At 38.7% G+C, this 23786-nt stretch overlaps 1 protein-coding gene across 2 annotated transcripts in view; it reads left to right on the top strand.

Moving 5' to 3' along the window:
* Positions 1 to 23786, top strand: part of LOC117394140 (VPS10 domain-containing receptor SorCS1) — a 241090-nt gene that overhangs the window by 87628 nt on the left and 129676 nt on the right. For both annotated transcript variants that reach the window (XR_008648783.1, XM_055223835.1), the window contains exon 2: positions 21883 to 21950. Coding sequence is in view for 1 of the 2 variants with exons in the window: in XM_055223835.1 (XP_055079810.1) it covers positions 21883 to 21950 (68 nt within the window). In the remaining variant the exon portion in view is untranslated. The remainder of the gene's footprint in view (positions 1 to 21882; positions 21951 to 23786) is intronic.

Here is a 23786-nt window from a genome sequence, read left to right as displayed (position 1 = left end):
CAATATTAAACTTCGACTCAATTTCGATACTAAGGAATCACTTTTGATACTAAGGACTCAATACACCGATTCTGATATCATGATAACAATAAATAACTCTATTTATGTAAACAATGGAATGTGATTTTCAACGTTAAATAATAGTACTTTTTTTTGTATTACCATGAGGTCTGATATCTATAATCCCTCAGTCGTCGGGTTCCATAGTGGTAGGTGTATATTAGCCAATGCAGTCTTATACTCGATCTGATCATTGTAAAGCAGGGGTGTCATACACATTTTCACTGAGGGCCACATCAGCAAAATGGCTGCTCTCAAAGGGCCAGTTGTGAAATAAATCTAACAACTTTTTTAACTTGTTAATTCACTGTTTCTGTATTTATTACCTACTGTATTCAAGTTACAGATATTCCATATGCATTTGCCTAGATGTTAAAATATGACTGTGTAACTGTGTATTTCCTGGTAAAATGACTGTTTAAGAACATCATACCTTTTGATTTACCCTGTCGAGGGCCGCATAAAATGATGTGGAGGGCCACATTTGGCTCACGGGCCTTGAGTTTGACACATGTGTTGTAAAGGTTGATTTCTGACCTGTGAATGTGACTTTTTTAGTGTTGATACCTGCTCAAATGAACATCTACCTTCGATACTTTTGAGAACCCTAATAGCAAAAGCATCAAATCTAAAATACTTACATTTCAACACCTCATCTGACTTTGGAGCTATTTTCAGGGTTGATTTGATGGTTTTTAGCAGCGGTCATCAGCGCGCAGGTGCGCTGACCAAGATCACGGGAGGTAAAGGAAGCAGGATGAAACCTGTTACAATCAGAGCAGTATAAAAGGAGCAATAGAGCTTGGGACGCTGGTCACAGTGAGTATGTCCAGCTTCACACTGGGATTCGATGGGCATTGATCTGGTGGCATTAACCCCCCACAAAACCGCTCATTCACATCAATAAGTCTGACCACATCATCTGCAAATGTACACGTTTACCCAGTAGGTTCACCTCCGTCCATTTACCTTTTAGGAATGAAAGAAAATCTGACATAAATAATGGTATCGATATTTGTACATGTTCTTAATGATTTGTACATTTTGGCGAATTAGTAATCCTCTCATTTATTTTGGATTGGGGCTAGCTTTGGATTGATCAAAGTTGTAGTAATTGCTGTATCCATGATAATGATGATCCATGATAGACCTATCTTTTGTGTGGATTTTTAGATCTTATGCCTTAACAGGCATTCTTATGGTACGTGAGGTTGCCTCCCACAGATCTGACCTGTAACCTCATAAACAAACAATGTTCCCTACACCAGAAGCCCTTGAAATAAGCATTACCAAAACTAATTTGTAACTAAATTCTGATTAAATCTCCTTGGTTATATTAGTGGCTAGCAGGGGATGTGCCAAACATTTTTGGTTGGAGGATCTATGGGGTGCTAAATTCTTCAATGGAGGCGCTCACTTAACATATTCATTTAGAGTCTTATATGGAAGCGAGTGTGACCCCTCCCTCTTAGTTTAAATGTAAGTTGCCCCTGTACTGATTTATGAAAATGTATGAAATATGGAATTGTTTTTAATTTATACTCTCATTTTTAACTCTGTGGTTGCCATTTGAACATTTTAAGCCAAGATTGGATGAGTTATGAAAGTGGGTTAAAAATGGCCATTCGAGGGGAAACTAGCCCCCCCATAGTACTGAAAAAAATCGTATATTATGACTATACATTTAAGAAAGCAGTACTTTTGTGTTCCAAGGATTCACGACCAACCACATACTAGCACATCAAAGTCTGCCTTAGAATGAAAAACATAGGACATGAATAAAAAGTCCACGTCTGCTGCAGAGAAAGTGTGAAACCGCATTTCTCTGGCCCATTCCTCTGTGCTGCATTCTGCCAGGTGCACTCACTTGTCCTTGGATGTATTGGTGTAAGGGGTGAGCCAGCACGCCTCCTGCCTGGACCTGTGCACTGATTCTGGGCCAGGCCTGAACCCGCTGGCCTTCACGGACTTCCGGACTTGCTGGATTGGATTCTGGTTCATAGCCCCGAGCAGCGGAAAAATATGGCATGTTAACTCACCTGGCATGCTGCATAGTGTGGAAGTAGTTGGACTTGTGTATAGGCTGTTTAAGTAGTGGTAAGGGGCGGAATGTTAAAATTGATTTATATATTATTATCTACCTTTTTAGATGGATTGTGCTGGACAATAAGCTGGACGATTTTTTTTTAAAGGTGCAGTACATGATTTTTACTCAAGAAAAAAACGGTCCAAACACATACCATCCTAACAGTTCACCGCGATGAGTTTATAAGCACATATCAGGACTTTGAGAGCTGTCACGCCGCTGCTAACAACAACTAGCATGCTAACAGTGCACCAACATTACTTCCTACTTTGCTGATGATTTCAAAGCTTTATAATTAGATGCAGGCAGCACATATTTCTTTACTTTTGACCTAAGATAAGTAGCTAGTGAACTCAAGTTTAGCTCTGGAATGATCAAAATGAGAGATTTGTGAACGATACGATAAATTGACTTGTTGGTGGTGGCTTTTTTAAGAGGTGGAGAGACAGAGAGAGGCAGTGTAGTTGTGTAGTTGTAACTTAATAAATAACATTTGAGTTATCTTGTATTTTTCTGATGAGGTGCCATGGTAAAAAACAATTAAAAACTATAGAAAGGGCCTTTAAATCTATTGAATTATACAGAGACATTGCTACAGGAACGAGTTAGCCTTTTTTTTAAACTAATTTTATTCCAAACAACATGCTTAAAACAACAGTAAAGGCACGTACATGTCGTCATTTACATGCTGTATGCACCTGACCTGTGTAATTGTATCCCAACCCAAACCAAATGGTAATACCAAATGTAAACACGTCTTTTGTTTTTCTGCCTCTTCTGTATACATACATGCATGAAGAGTCCCGCCTCCTCCCTCCTCTGGGACCAGACTCGTCCTCTCATTATCACACTGTTGAGACAAGGTCGCGATCTACTTGATAATCATTTGAATTTTTCCACCAGCACAACAGCGTTTACCCTTTCTAAGTGTTTTCATTTTGGCTTCTTATCTTTGCGGCATGTGCTGTCACTCACCCGGTGGTCCAAATGAGTTGCCAACACAATGCCGCCGTACAAGTAATTTTCTGAAGTGCTTTGAAGAAATAGTTTGAACAAAGGAGAACCGTGTCAGGAAGAAGATGTCTAAAATGATTATGTTGTATAGGTTCATCCAGCCTTGTCAACTATAGCTCTAATCACATGCAAATAGCCTGCTTTGATTCACTGCATTGAAGACGAGAGCAAGATCTGGCAAGTACTCAAGTACCTTTAATATAGCCTTGCCCTGGCATATCATGTTTGCAGAAAAAAACAAACTATGATTTACTACATAATTCAAATTTAATATGTTGAGTGCACATATAAAATTTCATTTTATATGTGCACTGCTTGTGTGGAAGAATTCCTTTGCTCAGAATGTTCCACAGTATTTCATAAAATTATCTTCATGGACACAAATAGATATGCCACCAGGCCAAGTTACAAGTCAGGGGCCTCATTTATAAAAGAGTGGGTCAAATTCTACTTGACAGAGTATGTACAGACTCAGATTTCATGTATGTTAAAAAATATTGAGATTTATAGAACCCTCCGTGCTGATCTATGAAGGAGAAAGTGCTTGAGACACTTTCTCCTTCATAGATCTCACCTGCAGCAGAAATCTGCACACATGATCTCGCCTAATGCAACGCCCCCTTTACGCCTCTATTTCACTATAAAAGGACAATGCCAAATGAGTTTTCAATGAGATTTACCTAAACATGAGCCGATAATGAGTGGGCTTGATTGACACACGGGAGTCAAAAGGGAGGGGCTCAGGGGGAGTGTTTCACAGAAACGAATGATAGTCTGACTGACCGCTTTAGAGGCTGTTTTATTCTCATTTGGCTTTGAGCAGCCTACAGATGCACATGGACATGTAGTATGTGAAGGAAGTGTGTGCCTGCAGTGAGTGTGTGTGTGGAGGGGGCCTGGGGAATACATGGATATGTTCAGTTTTGGCCACGCTGTCGCGACATGCACATGGGTTTGAGAGAGGAGAGGCAATCATAGAGCTCTCTGTGTGTGTGGGGAGGAGGCTGAAGACACATCTTTATTCCTCTCTAATGATCACAGCACATTGTAAAATTATGATACACAATAAATAGTGTACGCGTCTAACATGCTGGTGTTGACAAATGCTCACTATTCATTTAGATTCTGTGTCTATTCTGAAAAAAATAACATCAAAATGAACAGTTTCAGATATCCACTTTTAGAAACTCTGTCCCATCACGGCTCCTCTCTGCTCTCTGAGCTGTATGAAAAGTATGCACCACGTACAGCAGCTCTAGATTTTGGGCAGATGAGTGAAATGGTTCACTTTCAGGTAGTTTTTTAGCGAGTTGCGTACGCACATTTCAAACATAGATTTGTGCGTACACAGGCTTTATAAATGAGGCCCCAGATCTTTTTCAAGTTTTTTTTGAGCAATAAAAACACCTGTAATTGAATCATGCGGAACAATAAATGTATTTCTTTTAATGTGATTTCAAGTTATTTTTACGTTACTTGTGTTTAGTTTTAAACCAGATGCCTTTCCTCATACAGCTCTTTACTTTATCAGGCATGCAATTGGATCAATTTGCATTTGTGAACTCTAACTTTAGTTATACTCAAACAGTAACTCATAAAAAAAGTTATATAATTTGGGTGAAATCAATACTCTGAATACAGAGAACACACAAAAAGAAGTACAGCTGTGAAGGACTGAACAAAGCAGGTTCTGTGTAAGGGAGACAACGCCTGTTCTCAGCTTGTATGTGTTCTTCCATAGACAAGTAGCATTTCTAATCACAGCTTTATAACCACCTTTAATCACATGCAAATGCTTTGGTGCACATCACTGAGAACAAGACAGAGATGGGACACACATAAAAGCTGTTAGTCCCACTGTCGGCTTGCCTCTCCCGGCAAGTCCTCAGGGGTCTCTTTTAATCTCACTCCGCCTTGGGTAAACTGCAACCCAGCCTTAAAGCATCGAAATGGGATAAAATGAACACAATCAATGGCTCTTAATTCTCTTTGAGCAAGTTGACAAATTCCCTGGTTTTCTGTGGCGTGAAGTGATGCAGTTGTAATCGTCTTTAGAGAGATGTTAAGTCATTAGCCAGATCAGATACTTTGAGTAATTGTGCTCATTGGCAGCAAGATTCATGTTGTTGGTTCTTCTGAAGACAAGTCTGGTCAAGTGCTGTGGTCTTTTGGCACAATTTGCACAAAAATGAAGTCAGTTCAATGTGGAGCTTAACAGTCCTGTCCACCTCTCGGATTCCATGAGTAAAAGTCTGATGCATTTTTCCCATAGATAATGTGGTAAATAATGACCTTAAGCCACATGACATAACGGATTATTCAAAAAAACAAACCAAAAAAAAAGCTGAATTTTAGATTTTGGTCTTTTTGGCTTAAAATAATTGAACTTGGCTACAAAAACCTTTCCTTTTAAATTATTAATATTTGAAGTATAGAGAAAAATGAATAGGAGCTTGTTGTTTCTTACAGAATCTGAGAGATGGGCAGGATTAGTAATGGGAGTTTCGGCTCTTTTACAGGATCCGAATCTTTTGGATCCGTTCCTTTCAAAGAGCCGTTCAAAACACTGTCTCTTTTACTCTTTATTTCTATGCCAGAAGCCAATGCAAGAACTAATTTAATGTACAAACTAATCACAGAGAGTGTTTCCCTTTGAAATTATGCATAATGTAAATAAAATGTTGCACTATAATAATAATAATTTAAAAAGTAATTGCTGTTATGATTATTGTGCACACAGGTCTCAGTTGCGTCACCTGCTTTGCTTTTGTGCCATAGACTGTATCAAATCTATACACAACAGTCTATGCTCTGTACTGATTCTTCACTGATTCACTCGACAGGACTGCTGACCTCCATTTTTTTGACCCATGACCCAGAGATGTACAAGATTGTCCAATGTGAAATGGGAGTGCAGTATGGGGAGAGACATTCAGCAAATTGTCAAAGCCAGGAATGATCTCACAACAGTCTAGCACAGATCCTTGCATGTGTCATATGTACTCATGCACAATTCCACAGAAATTACAGCATTTTTCTCAGACAGATTAGAAAGTCACTCAGTACACCCCACGTCGATTGGTGGTTCAATTCCCTCAACTGACATTACACACTGCCATTGTGCCTTTGAGCAAAAAAGGAAAAGTATCACTGTTTTTTGCACCATATCACATTTCACAGCGCTTTGAATACTTGTAAATTCCCTCACTATTCTCCAAAGGAATTGGTCAATTTAACTTTAAGTATCTAACTCAATCCTTCAGAAAATCTTTGATATCTCAGAAGTGATGACTAGACTGGGTTTCAGAGCCCATTTCCTTGTCTCCTTTTGAGTTTTCAGCTTTGATCCTCCATTACAGCAGTGCTTGGGGACATCTCCATCTGTCTCAGGGCTACACACCGCCTTCAGCTGTTCTCCACAACTTCACAGACTTATAATGTCTATTGGCAACTCTTAAAAAAAGCTTCTGTTCTTTTATTTCAACCATGACAGCCTCACATGTGGGTGAGGTGTGGGGAATAGTATTAAACTGAAAGAAACCAGCAAAATAAAGGTGCACTATGCAACTTTTCTCTATGGAGATGTCACTACTTTGCTTGTTGCACATTATGGTAATAAATTATCTAACTCCATAACTCCACGGAGACAAATCTGTGACAACAAAACACAAACTTACAGGTCATATCATTGGAGAGGCAATCCCACCCATACTAATAATGCTTGTTTTTCAAGGTACTGCAATTAAATACATGCAATATCGATTAGTTTGATGCTATATTCCAGGAAAAGCAATGTTATCTCCATAAAGACAAGCAGTTGGCAGACCCCCTTCTTGCAAATTTACACAAATCACCTTTAACAGGAAAAGATTATGTAAACTACTGACAGTATGATAAAAATATATATATTGGGAGAAAAAAAATGTCCTTTTCAGACTGGTGACAGAAATAGGAGGAGATGGAGTGGCTTAGGAGGCTGGCTTATCTACAGCAGCGGCAAAGATGGGACAGAGGTAGTGACATATTGTAGTTCTTTGAATTTACACCCCCGCTATATTATCAACACTCATTTTTCCAGACTAAAAGCAAGACAGATGCCTACCATTAACATTCATATATTCTATTGTTTCTTGATGATTTGGTTGGATCATTATAAAGTGCAATTTTTTTTTTTCTTCCAAATGCCATTTCCTTATTGAAGTTGGGCTCATAGCTTCATATTCAGATCAGGCAGAGTACTGGGCTTGTCCTGTCTTTATCTGTTTGACGAGTGTCCGTGAGTTTCTTTTCAATAATTGTGTCATGTGTTATCGCGTCCCTTATGACAAAGTGCTAAACATTGATTTATGACCCACAAATAAAATCCATGGAGATGCTTTTAAAGTTTGGCACTGGCTTAGTCTTGTACATCAACATAACACTGGGCTCTCTGCATATTCATCAGAGCATATGCGTGTATTTCTGTGCAATGTTTGTGGCTCATGCATTATGTATGGAGAAGTACGACAGCAGCGCTCCTGAGTAGGATTAGTTCTATGTCATTCAGAGTCACAGCCTTACAAACTATATTAGAGGAGCAGCTTTGTAACATGCAGGGTTCTGGCATGTTTACGTGGTATAGTGTGGCAGAGTGGTTAGTACAAAACCTAGCAAGTTCGGGGTTTCTAAGATAGTCATTTGGTCAGTTCTGAAGTTCCAAAGACTTCTGGATGGTAGTTGAAATGTTTTGGTTAAAGATGCACTTTTCTGGTGAAGCATCTGCCACCACAAACTTTGTAATATCCCTTATTTCACTTCCTTGAAACATGTAGTGAAATGGGTCAAAACCAGGGTCTTAACCATAGACTGTATATATAAATGGACATAGCTAATGCACTAGCCGCCGCGTTCTAAATAGGAAGTGCTCATGGACGTACTTCCGGCTCCATCGACTCTGGGCCTAATCCACTTTACGGTGATTCAAGTGATGAACATTAATAACAGACAAATCAGGCACCTTCTTTCCCCGAAGTCACTCCTACAAGTGTTAGCGACAGGTTTGAATGCCCACTCCCTCCTAAACCAGTGCGAAGGGTGGGAAGGGCCTTCAACAGCCTCGCTCCGGATTGGCTCTTTGGTGGCTATGCTCCAAATTTCCTGCTATAACTGCTCTAGCCTCGATGAGCTTCATTTGACTGAAGCTGAACACTATAGGTGACGTCACACTCCCTTAGTCCACTTCTTTATACAGTCTCTGGTCTTAAGGAAACCAGGACAAAAGCAGTTCTAAATTACAACCAGTACCAACCAAAACTAAAAAGAACTAAACAATCAGATATAACTAGGACTAAACCAGAACTAAACCATGTCTAATCAGGACTAAACCAGGTCTAAAACAGTTCCAGCAGATGCATTAATGTATTGTTGGTTGGTCTTGGTTTTGAGTGACTTCAAGATGGTAGGTTTGGACATTTAACACATTTTGGCTCCAGTCCCTTGTAGCAGAAATAGGCTATGGGGAATATATTAATGGTCTGTTTATTACCACTACCATGTGCTAACATCGTAAAGTGCATTAGCAGCATTTTAGCTTGAAGGATCACTTACTTAATGGCCATAATTTTCTCCCACACTGTTTGGCCTAGATGCGCTGGAGAGATGTCTACAAGTTGCAAAGTGGGTCATCAACCAATTACACTCACAAGGCCCTTAAATATAAATAAGAAGTATATGCAACTAAACATAAAGATCTTTACAGTTTTAAAACAAACATTGACAAAGGTGACAGGATCTTAGGAAACTATAGCAACCAAAGCATATTCGGCAGCTTAAATATTCTGTGAGCATCTTTGCAAATATCACACGCATCTGAAAATATCTGCTCCAATAGATTTGAAAATAGAAATAGTATCTTTGTGTTTTCTCAAGAGGAAACACGACTTTAAATCAAGAGATATGCTGAGACACATACCTCTGCATATAAAAGATACATATTGATTTCATAGTAATGCAAAAACTGACTTCTGATTCCATGTTTGATTGTTGAAACGACATGACAACTTAACTTTATACTCCAATTAAATGCCTGGGAGTTAAATTTATGTCAGTGTTAAAGGTGCATTACGTGACTTCTTTAGTAGAAAATTCGCCGCCTGCTTGTTTCCATAGTAGCGAAGGCACCGGGGCAAGTTACAGGTCAGATCTGCGCAGAGGTGATCACATTTTAGACATAATTTAAATATTCATATCACCTAGAGTTGAACAAGTTTAAGATCGATAGGTTTAATGCCATACTGTGGAATATTCCAAGCAAACCAATATATATATAAGCAGGTGACAGACCTCCTCCGGAAAACTTACGTAGTGAATCATTTTGAAATACAACAAATACAAGCATGAATACATGATCTAACAGTAAACATCTCAAAATTACATGCAAAAATGATGCAAAGGGCATATGCATTAGTAATATGTATATTTATAGTTGGAGGTACACGCAATCATGTACCAAGACTTTAAAATGACTTTGTAAAGTTTGGAAAGGCTCCACAAGTAGCAATATAAACCTTTAAACATCCAATAATAATAAATCAGATGTAATAAAGTATTTTTTTGAATACACGGCCAGCCTTTGCTAATCGGGATTTATTAAGTCACATCACATGGGTTTTCTCATTAGTGTCTGGTAACCTCGACGTAACCCTTGATCAATTTTCAACATATTTTTAGGTGCTTGACAAGTGCCTGAAAAGCCACATATTTCCCGCAGATTGGTTTCATGTTTTTATTAGCAATAGGCCTGCACCGTGAATCTTCAGAGGGAGGAGGTGACAGGCCGATCCAGAGAGAGGGGGACATCTCTCCAGTCTGACACTTTGGATATGAGACTTATTTACATCATTAGACTTGTGTGTCACATGCTTTTCTACCTGTATACTTCATTACTACGCACACATTTCTGAAAACAGTCAGGGCAACATGTAGAAAATATGCAAATTTAATTAAATGTCAACAATTTTACAATAGAATTTCAGTTATATTACAGATTATGAGATGTCATAACAGGTCACTTTGAATTCCAGGGTGGAAAAATTGCAACTGTAACTATATTTGACTAGGATCACATTCACACGTGTCCTGGTTAGGTCGAGCTTTGAGCCTAGTTTAGTCCTGATGTAGTATTGGTTTGCTCTTGTTCTAGTTCTGGTTTAGTCCTGGTCCAGTCCAGGTTTAGTTCCAGGTTTTAGTCCAAGCTTATTCCCAAATTCCCGCCAAAAAATCTAAATTGTACTGTACTGTAACATACGGCATAATTGAAGGTGCACTAAGTAACTTTTTGGTTGAAGGGCTTGTCTGGGCTGGAAATGTTGCTGCTTTGCCTGGAAAATTCCATAATATGGCATTAAAAATTTCTATCTTGCAAGTGTTTTTATACCTTAAAAAACCTTGAAAACCATAATTCTTACTGCGAGGCATGGGGGGGTGGGGAGAGGTGTTTACATGTTCACAGATCTGACCTACAACTTGTCACCTGCTTGTCTCCATGGAGATTACAACTTATTGTTTTTTTCTTACCAATGCAGATATTGTGTTAAAAAAAAATTGGGGCCAGCATCATATGCTCAACGAGCTCTCAGTACTTTGTTTTAATTAATCTGTCTATCCGTCAAAGGTGTACCTATTTTTACATGAGTTTTTTGCAATCAGATTACTTCATTCTTTTTTGTGATAATAAAACGTGCACAAGAGGCTGTCCCTTAGAGAAATATGGCCACTCGTGATTACAAAAACGAGATGTGAGCTAAACAAATAGTGAATAATACCCGCAGATGGAGCAGAGCGCCCTGGCTGTGTTCTGGGAGCCTGACAATCCTCACTAATACTCTTTCATATTTGTTTATTCTGCGCCGCTCCGCCTCAGGAAATGGTAATTGTTGTTTGTATATGCATGTTTGGGAATTTTGATCCACAATGATATTTTCTCTCCTCTATCCAAGGACAATTACAGCACGGTAGAAGAGATAACAGTACTGGCTGGCAGCAAAGGCATAGTTTTGATTAAAAAGAAATAATGGAGAGATATATTGGAGACAGACACAGCTTAGCAGGCGCTGTTGTGGCTGATCCCCACCTAGAGCTCAGGATTCCCGCTGCATGACTAATATCACCAACTCAAAACCAAGGTCAGATTTAACTTTGTGCTATAATAGACTGGACTGGAAATTTATTTAAACAAAAAAAAGAGTAGTTTAGTCATTCTCATTTTATAATTTAAAGCTGCACTGTGTAACTTTTTGGTGGAGGGTCTGACACCTGCCTTTCTCCATGAAGATGTTTGCTTAGTCTGTTTGGCCTTAAACTAATCTATACCTTTGTGGAGACGAGCACGTTGTCTGTGGGGAAGCAGGCCCCTCATAGAAGCAATATATGTTTTTCAAGGTATTAATTTAGCGATATAACACTTAATGCAAGAAAGATAGGTTTAATGCCATACTGTGGAACATTTCGGGCAAGGCAATAATGTTGCCATGGTCACAAGGTGGTGGAACCCCCTCTAGAAAAGTTCTACAATGGAGCTGTTAATATTATTTGGAGCACATTTCATGCTTATATGATTAACTGAACATGTTTTGCGGTTAACTCTTGTTACTCTTGTTCAGATGAGCTGTAGTGCAAGTTAAATTATTTATGTGCAAATATGACATTTTCAGATAAAACAATAACCCCATTTATACATGCAACCTGACCCAGGAATTTATCTGCATTTAGCAAGACCAGAGTCACGTGTGAACGAAGCCCAAACTAATATCCTTGCATTTTTAATCTAGCAATTTCCTGGGTAAATTACTGGAGATATGCAGACAATGTTTATGTGTGAATAAAGCCAGAAAAATTGCCATTACCACTGCTTGGTTTCCTTGGTTACAAACTTGGCTTCCTGGTAATGTAAGAGAGAGCGAAATGCCAGGTTATGTGTGAACCATAGACTGTATATAGAAGTGGACTAAGTGAGTGTGAATTGAATATCACCCTAGTGTTCATCTCCAGTCAAATTAAGCTCATCGAGGCTAGCAGTTATGGGAGTAAATCTGGTACCTTAGGGAAATAAAGCGGCTGATTTGTCTGTTATTAATCTTCTTAATTTGATTTACAGACCGAATAGCTAAATAAAAATACCAGAATTGGGTAGAGCGGGTTAATACAAACATTTTAAGACCGAAATGACAAGGCTCTGCAGCCGTCTGCAGCAGTTATAGAGAGAGGTGGAGATTTTTCAACATAAAGTGAATTGGAGCCAGAGTCGATGGAGCTGGAAGCGCGCCCGTGATCACTTCCTATTTGAAAAGTGCCGACTAGCACATTAGCTATATCCATTTAAAATATACAGTCTATGGTGTGAACACAGCAGACCCGGCAATGTTCTGGGACTGGTCCATGTGTGAATGAGGGTCATTGCTGAGTGCTCTGGCATTTTGTCCCCATCAATTTTCTGTGAACTATGTGCCCTCCAATCTTCTTTTATTCTAATGCAACACTTTTTCATAACAGAAAGAACTAACCATAAGTGCATCTGACTGCAATATGTGGTGTGTAGTTCTCAAACATCAGAGTGGTGTGTCATTATCACACATTTATGCTGTTATTTTAAACTCCATATATCACTGTGTTTTGTTTTTTCTCCCTTTGTTCACCGAATGAGCAGAAAGCAGTCTTTTGTCTTTGAATGTCGAACCACCAGATGTGCTCCGACTTAGTGTGGCTTGTTATTCTGACTTGAGTGGGATGTGTGACTGCTGTACTTATTGTACCATATCCAACACAGTGGCAGCTCCTTTTGATCAGTTCTGGCCCAGTCCTTCAGATCTTTCCACACTATATCTTAAGAAACAACTGTCTTCTCATTACTGTCCGATTGGGCTAGAGCAGGAGTTAACCACGTTGCTGAGTTCCTTGAAAGATTGATCGAGCTGTCTTGACAATAAAGTCTGTAGTTGTCATTGCTGTATTCAGTTCTCATACAAATTAGAACGGAAGAGGTGCACTAAAATGCTCACTTGCACATATGGTGATACCTTCTCACAATATAGCATTAACGGCCTATGGTAATTGGTCATATTTTTTTATAGCACGTTTCCACCTTCAAGGCACTCAAAGCGCTTTACATCAAGGAACCACTCATCCATTCACTTGCACATTCATACACCAGTGCACACAGACACTGGGGGCGAGGGGGGTTATGTGTCTTGCCCAAGAACACAACTATTGCATTCATATGTGGGAGTTGGTATTGCACCGCCAACCTGTGGGTGAGTGGATCGGACAGCTCTGCATATGATCCCGAGTCGGGATTCAAACCAGCAAACTTCAGATTCATTTTCAAGTTCAGATGTTTTTATTGCCTTGAAAAAATTCCATTCTTATTTTGGGCAGCGTCAGCTCTCTGCAGATTTGACTCGTATCTTGGCCTAGTGGTGCCATCTACCTGTGTCCATGGAGAAGAATGCTTTTATTCTAATACTGTGAAACATTTTAAGACAAAACAAATCTCCCTGGAGACAAGCAGGTTGCAGACCTTTCAGCAGAAAAGCTACATAGTGCACATAAACACTATAATATTAAATAAATAAATACTTAAATGCTAGGGCTGTACTCCTTTAGTTGTTTAGTCGATTAAGCAGCCGATCGTATCTTGGTTAGCCAAAATGTCTATTAGTCGATATAGAGGTTAATGATTTATATGAGACAACAGCAGAAAAGAGAATGTATGGTGTGAATCACCTGATGATTTAGAAGTTAATCTACTTTCAAAACATTGTTTCCTGGTGCATTTCTGTTTAAATGGTGGTGTTGCATGAACTCCCATGCAGCTGTAGTCTTCATGGTCAGATCATAGTAGTTTTGCTTGTTTTTGCCATGCCTACCTGTAGTAAACTAATCAATCTTTAGTCAACCAAGAATTTCTTCACTTGTATTGTAAATAATGTAACATGGAACTATTCTGTTGCCCTAAATAAACATTAAACAGTAACACATATGATTTTCATTTTCCAAATCAATCCCAGATTGATGTAATGCACTGCTCTAACTCTAATAAATATGACCAACAGCTCATTCACGCATGACAAACTGCACTGGCCCAGCATGTGTCTGGCCCTAGCATCTGTTAAGCCCACACACCAGCAGTCAGATAGAACTCCTCGCGATGCCTTCACGGCCTGTCAGCGCTCAGTGTGTTCTGTGGTCCTGGCCCGGTCTAAGGGGGTGGGGCAGTGTCTACAGCAGCACAAGCCCATAGGCGTAATTGGCGCGGTCAGTGATGGAGCATATGCCGATTCCCAGTGGGAGGGCATCTGACAGACGGACGGATTCTGCCCTTCAACTCATCAAGTAGAATGACCAGCAATTACTCCAGTCTTTTCAATGACTTTACACAGCCTTCTGCAGATTAGAGTAATAGAATGGGCACACTATATAGTCATTTGGCCCGTAGTCACCTTCACCTGTGAACACCGGTGTAAAAACATAACTGGACCATTACCCCAACCTTCACCCAACTCCTCCTGATAGACTCTGCACAAATTGGACTATTACATGTAATGGTCAACTGCTTAGACTGCACAAAGGAACCATTTTCAAGGTAATTTCTATTTCAGTGTGTACATTATCCTTGTTATAGCAATGGTCATTTTACATTCTAAATGCAATTACCACTTCTGGCAACAATAGAAGACTTTTTTTTTTTTTTTCTCATAGTTACATTTATTTATTTTTTTCCTCCAAGTTTATATACACTCTATAAAAAATACACTAGACATTGCAAAGATAGACCATATTTCAAAAAAACAGACAATTTTCCTGTTCAAGGTCAATTAGGAACAAAATTAATTCTATTTGCTAAATACCAGAATAATGGGAGAAGGATTTTTTTTTTAGACAATTTTTCATGACTTTCTTCAAGGTCAGAAGTTTACGTATATTTCATTAGTATATGGTGCCATTGCCTTTAAACTGTATGACTTTTAGGATATCCTCCCACAAGCTTCTCACAATAGTTAGCTGGAATTTTGGCCCATTCCTCCTGACAGAACTGGTGTAACTGAGCCAAGTTTGTAGGCTGCCTTGCTCGCACATGCCTTTTCAGGTCTGCCCATAAATTTTCAATAGGATTGGGATCAGGGCTTTATAATGGCCACCCTAAAACATTGACTTTATTATTATCCTTAAGCCACTTTGTACCCAATTTGGCAGTATGCTCTGGGTCATTGTTCATTTGGAAAACCCATTTGCGCCCAAGCTTTAACTTCCTGACTGATCTTGAGATGTTGCTTCAGTATTTCCAAATAACGTTAATATTTTTTTTCATTCATTAATGTTTATTTTTTATTTTTCCTCCAAACATAACGAGGCTCATTATGGCCAAACCAATTAAATTTTGTCTCTGTGTGCATTAGCAAACTGTAATCTGACTTTTCATCTTGGCTTCTTCCTGGCAGAGTGGCCCTTCAGCCCGTGTTGGTACAATACGTGTTTCACTGTGGATATTGACACACTCTTACCAGCTTCAGCCAGCATCTTCACAAGCTATTGCTTTTGTTCTTGAGTTGATATGCACATTTTAGACCAAAGCACGTCTCCTTCCTGAGCGGTATGATGGCTGGACATTTCCATGGTGTTTATACTCATGTGTAGTTTGAACAGATGAACATAGCACCTTTAGGTATCTGGAAATTGCGCCCAAGGATGAACCAGACCTCTCCATAACCACAATTCTCTTCCTAATATCTTGGCTGATATCTTTTCACTTTCCAATGATTTTACACAATGAAGCAGTGTGTTTCAGGTGTGCCTTCAAATACATCGGCAGGTGTGTCTCTAATTAAATCAAATTCTGTCAATAAAACCATCAGAAGCTTCCAAAGACATGGCATCATCCCAAATTGTGTAAATGCATAGTAATTTTACTGTATGTTAACTTGTTACTATGAAGAAAGTAATGAAAACATCCTTCTCAAAAATACTTTTGGTAATCCACATTGACATAAAACAGAAATAATTTAGTCTGATTTCATGTCAGACAGTGAGAAAAAAAAGCATATGTCTTGTAGATAGTATATGTAAACTTGCAAGCAGATGGTGGCGCTCCTACCAGAACACAGTTGTTCTTGTTGAGAGATGCTTGTTTAAATTGCATGAGGTGTGCAGCCACATTAGCAAACATCAATATGCCATTTGGAAGAGTGCAGCTTTAACTGGAGACCGTAGTCTGTCATTAGGATGCTAGGCTCTGGTCTGGACATTTAAGCTTGTCTGTTCTCAGAGCAGCTCTCCTGATAATGTCTCTGGTGTACTATGTAACTTTTCTGGTGAGACTTGTCTCCATGAGGATGTTGTTGTTTTGGAATGCTCCACTGCACTGCATTAAACATATTACGTTGCTTTTTTTTTTCAATTTCAATTGCTTTTATAGTTCAAAAACACCTTGAAAAACAAATTCTTACTTTGGTTTGCCTCTCCACGGAACTGACCAGTAACTTGCACTGTAATTTGGCCAGAATTACTTTCTTTTCTCTATGGAGACAGATATGTCTAATGTCATACTGAGGATCATTCTGGGAACAGCTATTAGATCTCTATAGAAACAAGCAGATGGTGGGCTCCCCACCAGAAAAGTTCTACCTTTAAAGGTCCTATATTAAGCAAAATAGATTCTTGTGAGCTGTAAGCCATGTTATAAAAAAAACAAAACATCAAAAACATATCTGGAGTTGTGTTTTATTTCATTCACACGTTTGAGTAATCCTGTGGTATTAGTTCGTCTACATCTCCAAAGCTCAAAGCTCAAAATGCTCCGTCTCACCTTTTGATGTCATGTAGTGGTAGTTTTCAAGTTAACAGCTCCTTTTACCTTTAGCTCAATAGAGATTGGCAATTTCAGGGCTGAAATAATCCAAATGATTCTAGAGAAGGTGTATGGAATTTAAAAACAAGTGTTTTCAGTTTGAGAAAATATGCAGGGTTTTGTGTGAAAACATTCATTCACACATTAAACATGTGTGAATGAAACAAAACACAACTCCAGGTATGTTTTTGATGAGGAAACATTATAACAGAATAGAAAATAGCGTAATACGGTCCCTTTAAGTTTGTTGACAAAAGGGTACTTGTTGAAACACAAAATGCTTGTTTAATTTGCATGAGCAGTGCGACAACATTAGCAAACATCAATATGCCTTTGGGGAGAGTGCCGCTTTAACTTGGTCCATGGCCAGTCATTAGCATGCTAGGCTCTAGTCTGGAAATTTAAGGTTATACTCTCCCAGGGCCAGCTCTCCTGATCGCTCCTCACTCCTCCGGCTGCACCTCTGAATCTGAGACTAGATTTTGTTGTTACTTGTCCCAACTATCCACCACTATCGCCACGGGTCATAACTTCTCCCCAAGTCTTGAAAGCGTTTCGGGGGTCTACAGATGTTGCTGCATACCCAATAAGGCCGAGGAACACGGCTCCAGCATCGCAATCTAATTCCTCCTACCCAAGATGCATCTGTTTGGCTTGTATTCACCGGAGCCCCATGCTGCTCTACACTTTACAAAGTCACTCCGATCGGGCTGCAGTGGTTGAAGGAGAGTCAGGCCAAGGGAAAGCGGTGGGGTGGTCAGACAGCTCAGTGGGGCGGGCGTCTTACACAAAACAAATAAATGCCGCAGATGGAGCTTGTTTGTTTGAGTCACAGCTCTGCAGGGTTAGCAGGTGTAGCCAGAGCAACGGAGGTGTCAATCATCCAGGATTCTTTTGTGGTTTGAGGTTTGTCCGTGGGTTTGCGGCCAGTAGGGGAGATGGGAGAATGCAACTTTCAGGGCATCGCTCACAACATTTCTTAAAGGTGACATAATGGGCCCTTATTTTCTGATCTATGTTATAATGGTGTTTCCTCATCAAAACTGTACCTGGAGTTTTGTTTTGTTTCATTCACACGTTTAAATTCTGCATATTTAGTTTGAGTTGAGAAACAAAACACAACTCCAGACATGTTTTTGAGGAAGTAACAACATTATAACATGGCTTAAAGCTCATAAGAGTCAATTTTGCGTAATATATAAAAAAAAAAAACATACATAGGTCATTATTTTACATTTTTGACAGATGACTACACACTGTTTGAACCCTAAATGTTAGTGTAGAGAAGTGGGCGAGGGTAAGAGGTAAGTGAAAACTGAATTTTTGTTGTGAGCACTCAAGCTTTAAATACATGACAAAACATGATTACTCAAATATGCATGAATCAATTGAAATATAACTTTGAGTAATTTTACGGTTTGATCACGGGTTAGTCTTGATGTAGACTTGATTTAATACTTTTCTAGTCCAGATTTAGTCCCAGTCCCAAGTTTAGTGCCAGTTTAGATTTTAATGTTGTTACCTTCTCAAAAACACACCTGGACTTGTGTTTTGTTTCATTCACACACATGTTTGAGTAATCTTTTATTATTAGTTTGTCCACATCTCCAAAGCTCAAAATGCTCTGTTCCACTTTGTGATATCATGAAGCATTACTTTTCAAGTTAGCAGCTACCTCTTACCTTTAGTTAACCCTTTAAGGACTGACCACACTATGGGCCAGTATAGCTCACAGAGACTTTTATTCTTTTTTTAGCCATTAAAATAATCTTAAACAAAGTATCAGAATTTACTGCATTTTTTCACACAACTACTTCTATTTTACACATCCATCCGTATGTTTTCTTTTACGCATCGAATAAATGACTGGGAAAATCCACCCGTGCTCTCATTCGTCACCTTCGAGGGACAACAGAGGCAGATTACCGTAATGATGGTAAAATATTTAGATAGCCCCGTGCCTCCTCTTTGAGACACCATTTGAATTTACATGAGAGCACGACTGGGCGCGGAGTTACGCTGCTGGAAAGTCCGCAACCTCGCTCTATCGGCGATGATAGCCCTCGACCCTATAGGGTTTAGTAGAGAGGACAATTCCATGGTTGAACTCATCCACATGATTCTAGTGAAGGTGTGTTAAAAACACAGTGGAGCACTTCCTGTATTACCACATGACATCACAAAGTGGAACAGAGCGTTCTATTTGAGCAAAAAACGTGTGAATGAAACAAAACAGAACTCCAGGTATGTCTGTGATGAGGAAACGACATTACGCAGATCAGAAAATAACATAAGGCCCTTTAAACTAATTGCAACCGTAAGGCTTTTCAGAAAATTTGCAATTAGGTCAGTTTGAACAATTCTGAGAATATATCTATCACTTTTCCAGTCATATCAGTAGTGCAATACACATACTGCTTGTGAAAATATTAAAAGAAAGACACAATAACTTAAACCCTGAAGATTCCTGTATAGTATTGGCACACATAGCTTGACCGGTGTCCACAGATAATATGAATTGATGTGTCTCATTTTGGCACATGTCCCCTTTGTATCACCTGACCACCACAGCACTCCAGGTTACAGCGCACTACTCAGATTACTGTCATAACGAAAGCTCCGCGGGGAATTCTACCCCTATCGAAATGAAACGCAAGTCAGGAAAGTGAGGCTAAAAAACTCAACTTTATTAAACCCAAAACTGCAGTAGCTCCCTGTGTAAATGTTCATCGTATTATCCAATTCAAATACACCTCTAGCCACAAACTAAATAGATTGTGACTTTTTCTCCGCAATGCTTTAAATGCTCATAGCTGTATATAAGGTTTCTGTGCCTGAAGTGGTTGGCTGCCCCACTTTCCCTGATCCATGGCACCTTAAGGCTATGCGCAAAAAAGTAAGGAATGTTTGCAGATGGGAGCTTAAAAATCTGATTTGATTAAGCTTGCACGTTAAAACAATAATCCGAGTGAGATATGTGAGTGAGATGCAGTTGAAAGCTTGGCATGTGGGTGTTGTAAGTTTGTTAGTTGTTAAATTACATTGCACAGAGAGACCATATTTCAAAGCATCATTGTCGACACTTATGATGATATTAAGAAAGACAAAAATAGCTGGCTTTAACTTTTTGCTAGCGGTGAAAAAAAGTACTGAAAAGTTGTACATGACTTATAATGTCTAAAATTATACACTGCCAAATATGTACTTAAAGGGCATGTACTTTTTTCCCCCACGTATCTGAGCAAAATGCGTCTTGCTCCGGTACAGATATATTATTTAAGCAGCTCCTGAGGTCAAAATAAGTTCGCTGTGTAATGTCTGCATCTAATTAAAGTTTTATGTTGTTGAAGAATCAGGAAGTGCACAGTTAGCGTACTAGTTGATGTTATCTTTTTTACAGTGATGGTAAAACTCCGCTCTGGCCTCTGAAAGTTGTGAAAAGCGCCTATAGATTATGTGACTTATGTAACTTTGGACCACTGCAAACTGTTTAAAAGACAATTTTTCGACTGTTTAAGACGATAAAAATTCAGTTTAAAAAGTTTAAAGTACACATGGAAAGTAATACTCAGAGCTCAATTTTTCTGTTGCATTTATACAAAGTACGGAAAGCTGAACTCTGTTGTTTACATGCGTTTGTGGGTCTACGAAGACAACCATAGACTGGAATGATGATGTCGCTAATTACAATTACACTGCTAAAATTTTACTCAATTAGCAAAAAATCTATTAACATCAGTATTTGTAGTTATTTTCCACCTGTGTTTTTATATGTTGATGTTGAAAATACTAACACGCAATATACTGTCAAAATGGCATTGATAAAACATTCATATAGGAGATATTGACTGATTGGGGCATTCAAACACATATATTTCATTTATTATTTATTATGGAATAGCACAGACTTCACACAGAATCATGAAACTTCTATCATCATGTTGCATTTCTTTTGTTGTCTACAGTCAGAGTTTAGGGACTGATGCTCTTTTTGGTTATTCTCTTAGGCAACAGAAATGGTTTTGATCACATCTAGACAGACTGCAATGTTTCATTTCATCTTGATCTAGACATGTATATATATATATATTGCATGTTTATTTATTTACAGTATTTTTGTACATAGAAAGAAGAAATGGTGAAGGATAGCGGAGGCTGGAAATGATGCAAACTACATTAGCTGCATGTATGTCACACTGTGCTGGATGAGTATAGCGTTATCAGAGTGTGTATAGCAGATGTCAACAACCAGAAGTGGGTGTGCACGCCATGAATTTGTAAAAGAGAACAATGCAACCTGTTTAGACGCAGGTTCCGCCAAGTTCTCCGTTTCCATAGAGACGTTGTTGCTTTGCCTGGGATGTTACACAGTATGAAATTAAGCGTATTCATATATATGGAGGCGAGCTGATGCCACCAAGCCAAGTTAGAAGAAAGTAAGAATTCAGAAAGGATTTTATTTGTTTTTGTAATGAATAAATGCAAGATATATACATTTAATGCCCATTTGTGGAACATTACCCATCAAGTAATAGCATTTCAGTGTAGATAAGCAGATGCCCCGCCCCCATCACAAAAGTTATATAATGCACTTTCAAATAAGCAACTCAAACTTAGAAAATGAACCACTGCCAGGACATAGCAGAACAAAGTTGGGAACATCAAGACTAACTCACTAACTGACACAAATTCGCTCATTTAAACCAGCGCTGTGTTGCTTCTCTTTGAATTCTGTCCCTTTTGCTGCTGCTCATGTCAGCGGTGGGCAGAATCAAAACACTGATCTCTTTTGAGCTGTATTCAAACGCTGTGTATTGACTGAAATGTTTATCTGGTTTCGCAGGTGATTCTGATGCTCACCAAATTATTCGACTTCAACCTCAACAGCGTGACCGAGAGTTCACTGTGGAGGTAAGCTTGTCACGCCACACAAGCTGCATGTTCTACACAATACATTAACCCAAGGACAGTTGTATTTTGTAGTCCTGCCTCAACTGCTCGGAGCCAGTGCTGTGAAGTCCCATTGGATGTTATAATGGGAATTAATAAAACATACCCAGCTTGAAAAGAAGTGATTTTTCAAACGAGGAGTCTGAATTGGCCGCTCTATACTCAATTGGTTCAAATGTCTGTGGGCAGTGACGATGGTTCACTTTAAAGTCGCTCATCAATGCTTGTGACGCTATAGAGATATTCAGCAAATTACCTTGACCAGCCATGAATAGTGTCGCCTGCTTTCTGATGTGAGCGTGTCAGATGGCTCCGAGCGGCTTTCAAAATGTTTTACAACTAAAGAACATTTGCAAATTGTTATAGAAATAAAAGCTGGGTTGCAAATTGGACCGAAATGAACTCGGTAGCCCAGTCACACAAACATGTTGGGGGCTTATTTTCGCTGGAGACTGGTCCTAACCTTAACCATAGTCATTACTTGCCTAAACCTGTCATTATAATTACTTATCGTTCTATATATGAAAGCTGGAACAATATTTTTTGGGGTATATATTTATCGTGTGTACATTTCCATTGCACAACTGGGACATTTTTGCTTATTTTTTGGCTATATGATACAATTTGAACTGTAGAAATTTAAATTAATAACTTCTACGACTCATTACAAATGCTATAACTAAGTACTAAAGTGTGTGGTTTAAATCTACATTTGTGTTTTTGGGTCAATGGCATAGATTGGTTTCAATATTGTCGTTAATCGTAAACTTCAGCTATATATCACTCTTAAAAGTGTGTTATCGTGACAGGCCTATACTTGTCTAACTGTGAATAAAATTATGTTTATATTTTGATCATTAATTAACTGTATGCTTATATTGTGTTATGAGACTAACAGGGTGTAGTGGAAAACTACAAGCCTGTGTAATTGAAAAGTATAATTTTGTTGAAAAGTAACTGAATTGAGAAACAAAAAACGAGGGTGTGGGTGAAAGGTCAAAAGCTGTGTAACCTGAACTGAAAGATAAGAAAGATCATGTCAGTGTGGGGAAGGGAATAGAGTGTTGTTCTACTTATAAGCATGATGGGAAAACTGCTGAGTTGAGTCAAGATGTTAATAAAAGCCTGCTATGAAAAGGGGGCATCGGAGAAGGTACAGAGAAGACCTTGGGAGCAGTCTGCGTAGTTTCTTCTCAGTGCTTGCTCCCCTCTGATCAGAGTAGAAGAAAAGTCTAACACTTGTCCTGAGTCAGCGTGTCAAGAACAGAGTTTTCTTGACACTAACCTAAAACTAACCCTAACCTATTTAAATCAAACCTTAAACTAGACCTGGACTAAACCAGATTTAAACCTGTCTTATATTGTACATCACTGAACTACTTGTGTATAGAGAAAACATTTGAACTACTTCACTTCATGGCATTTGCACTTGTTTGATTGAAAATATTGTACATAGTTTAATTTACAAAGTGACAGTAAAACAATGTAATGTAAGTCAAAACTAAATCATCTTTCATAACACATTTTGAATCTTTGCAAATCTTTTTACTGACTAAATACAGCATTATTACAATACAGAAATACAAATATTCACACATTTCAAAGATGTAGGATTGTTATTTCAAAATGTACCCGACATTTTTACTGTTAAGTACTGTCACACTGTCAAATATATTACGAGCAAAGTATGTCTGAAAACTACAATTTTATATATTTAAGAGTTTTTTTTTGTAATTGTACTACCACCGCAAAATATATGGGTGATAAACTTGTATAAGGAGTTGAGGTTATTCTAAT

The sequence above is a fragment of the Periophthalmus magnuspinnatus genome, chromosome 1, assembly GCF_009829125.3.
Source record: "Periophthalmus magnuspinnatus isolate fPerMag1 chromosome 1, fPerMag1.2.pri, whole genome shotgun sequence".
Taxonomy (NCBI): Eukaryota; Metazoa; Chordata; class Actinopteri; order Gobiiformes; family Gobiidae; genus Periophthalmus; species Periophthalmus magnuspinnatus.
This window is presented reverse-complemented; position numbering and strand designations above follow the sequence as displayed.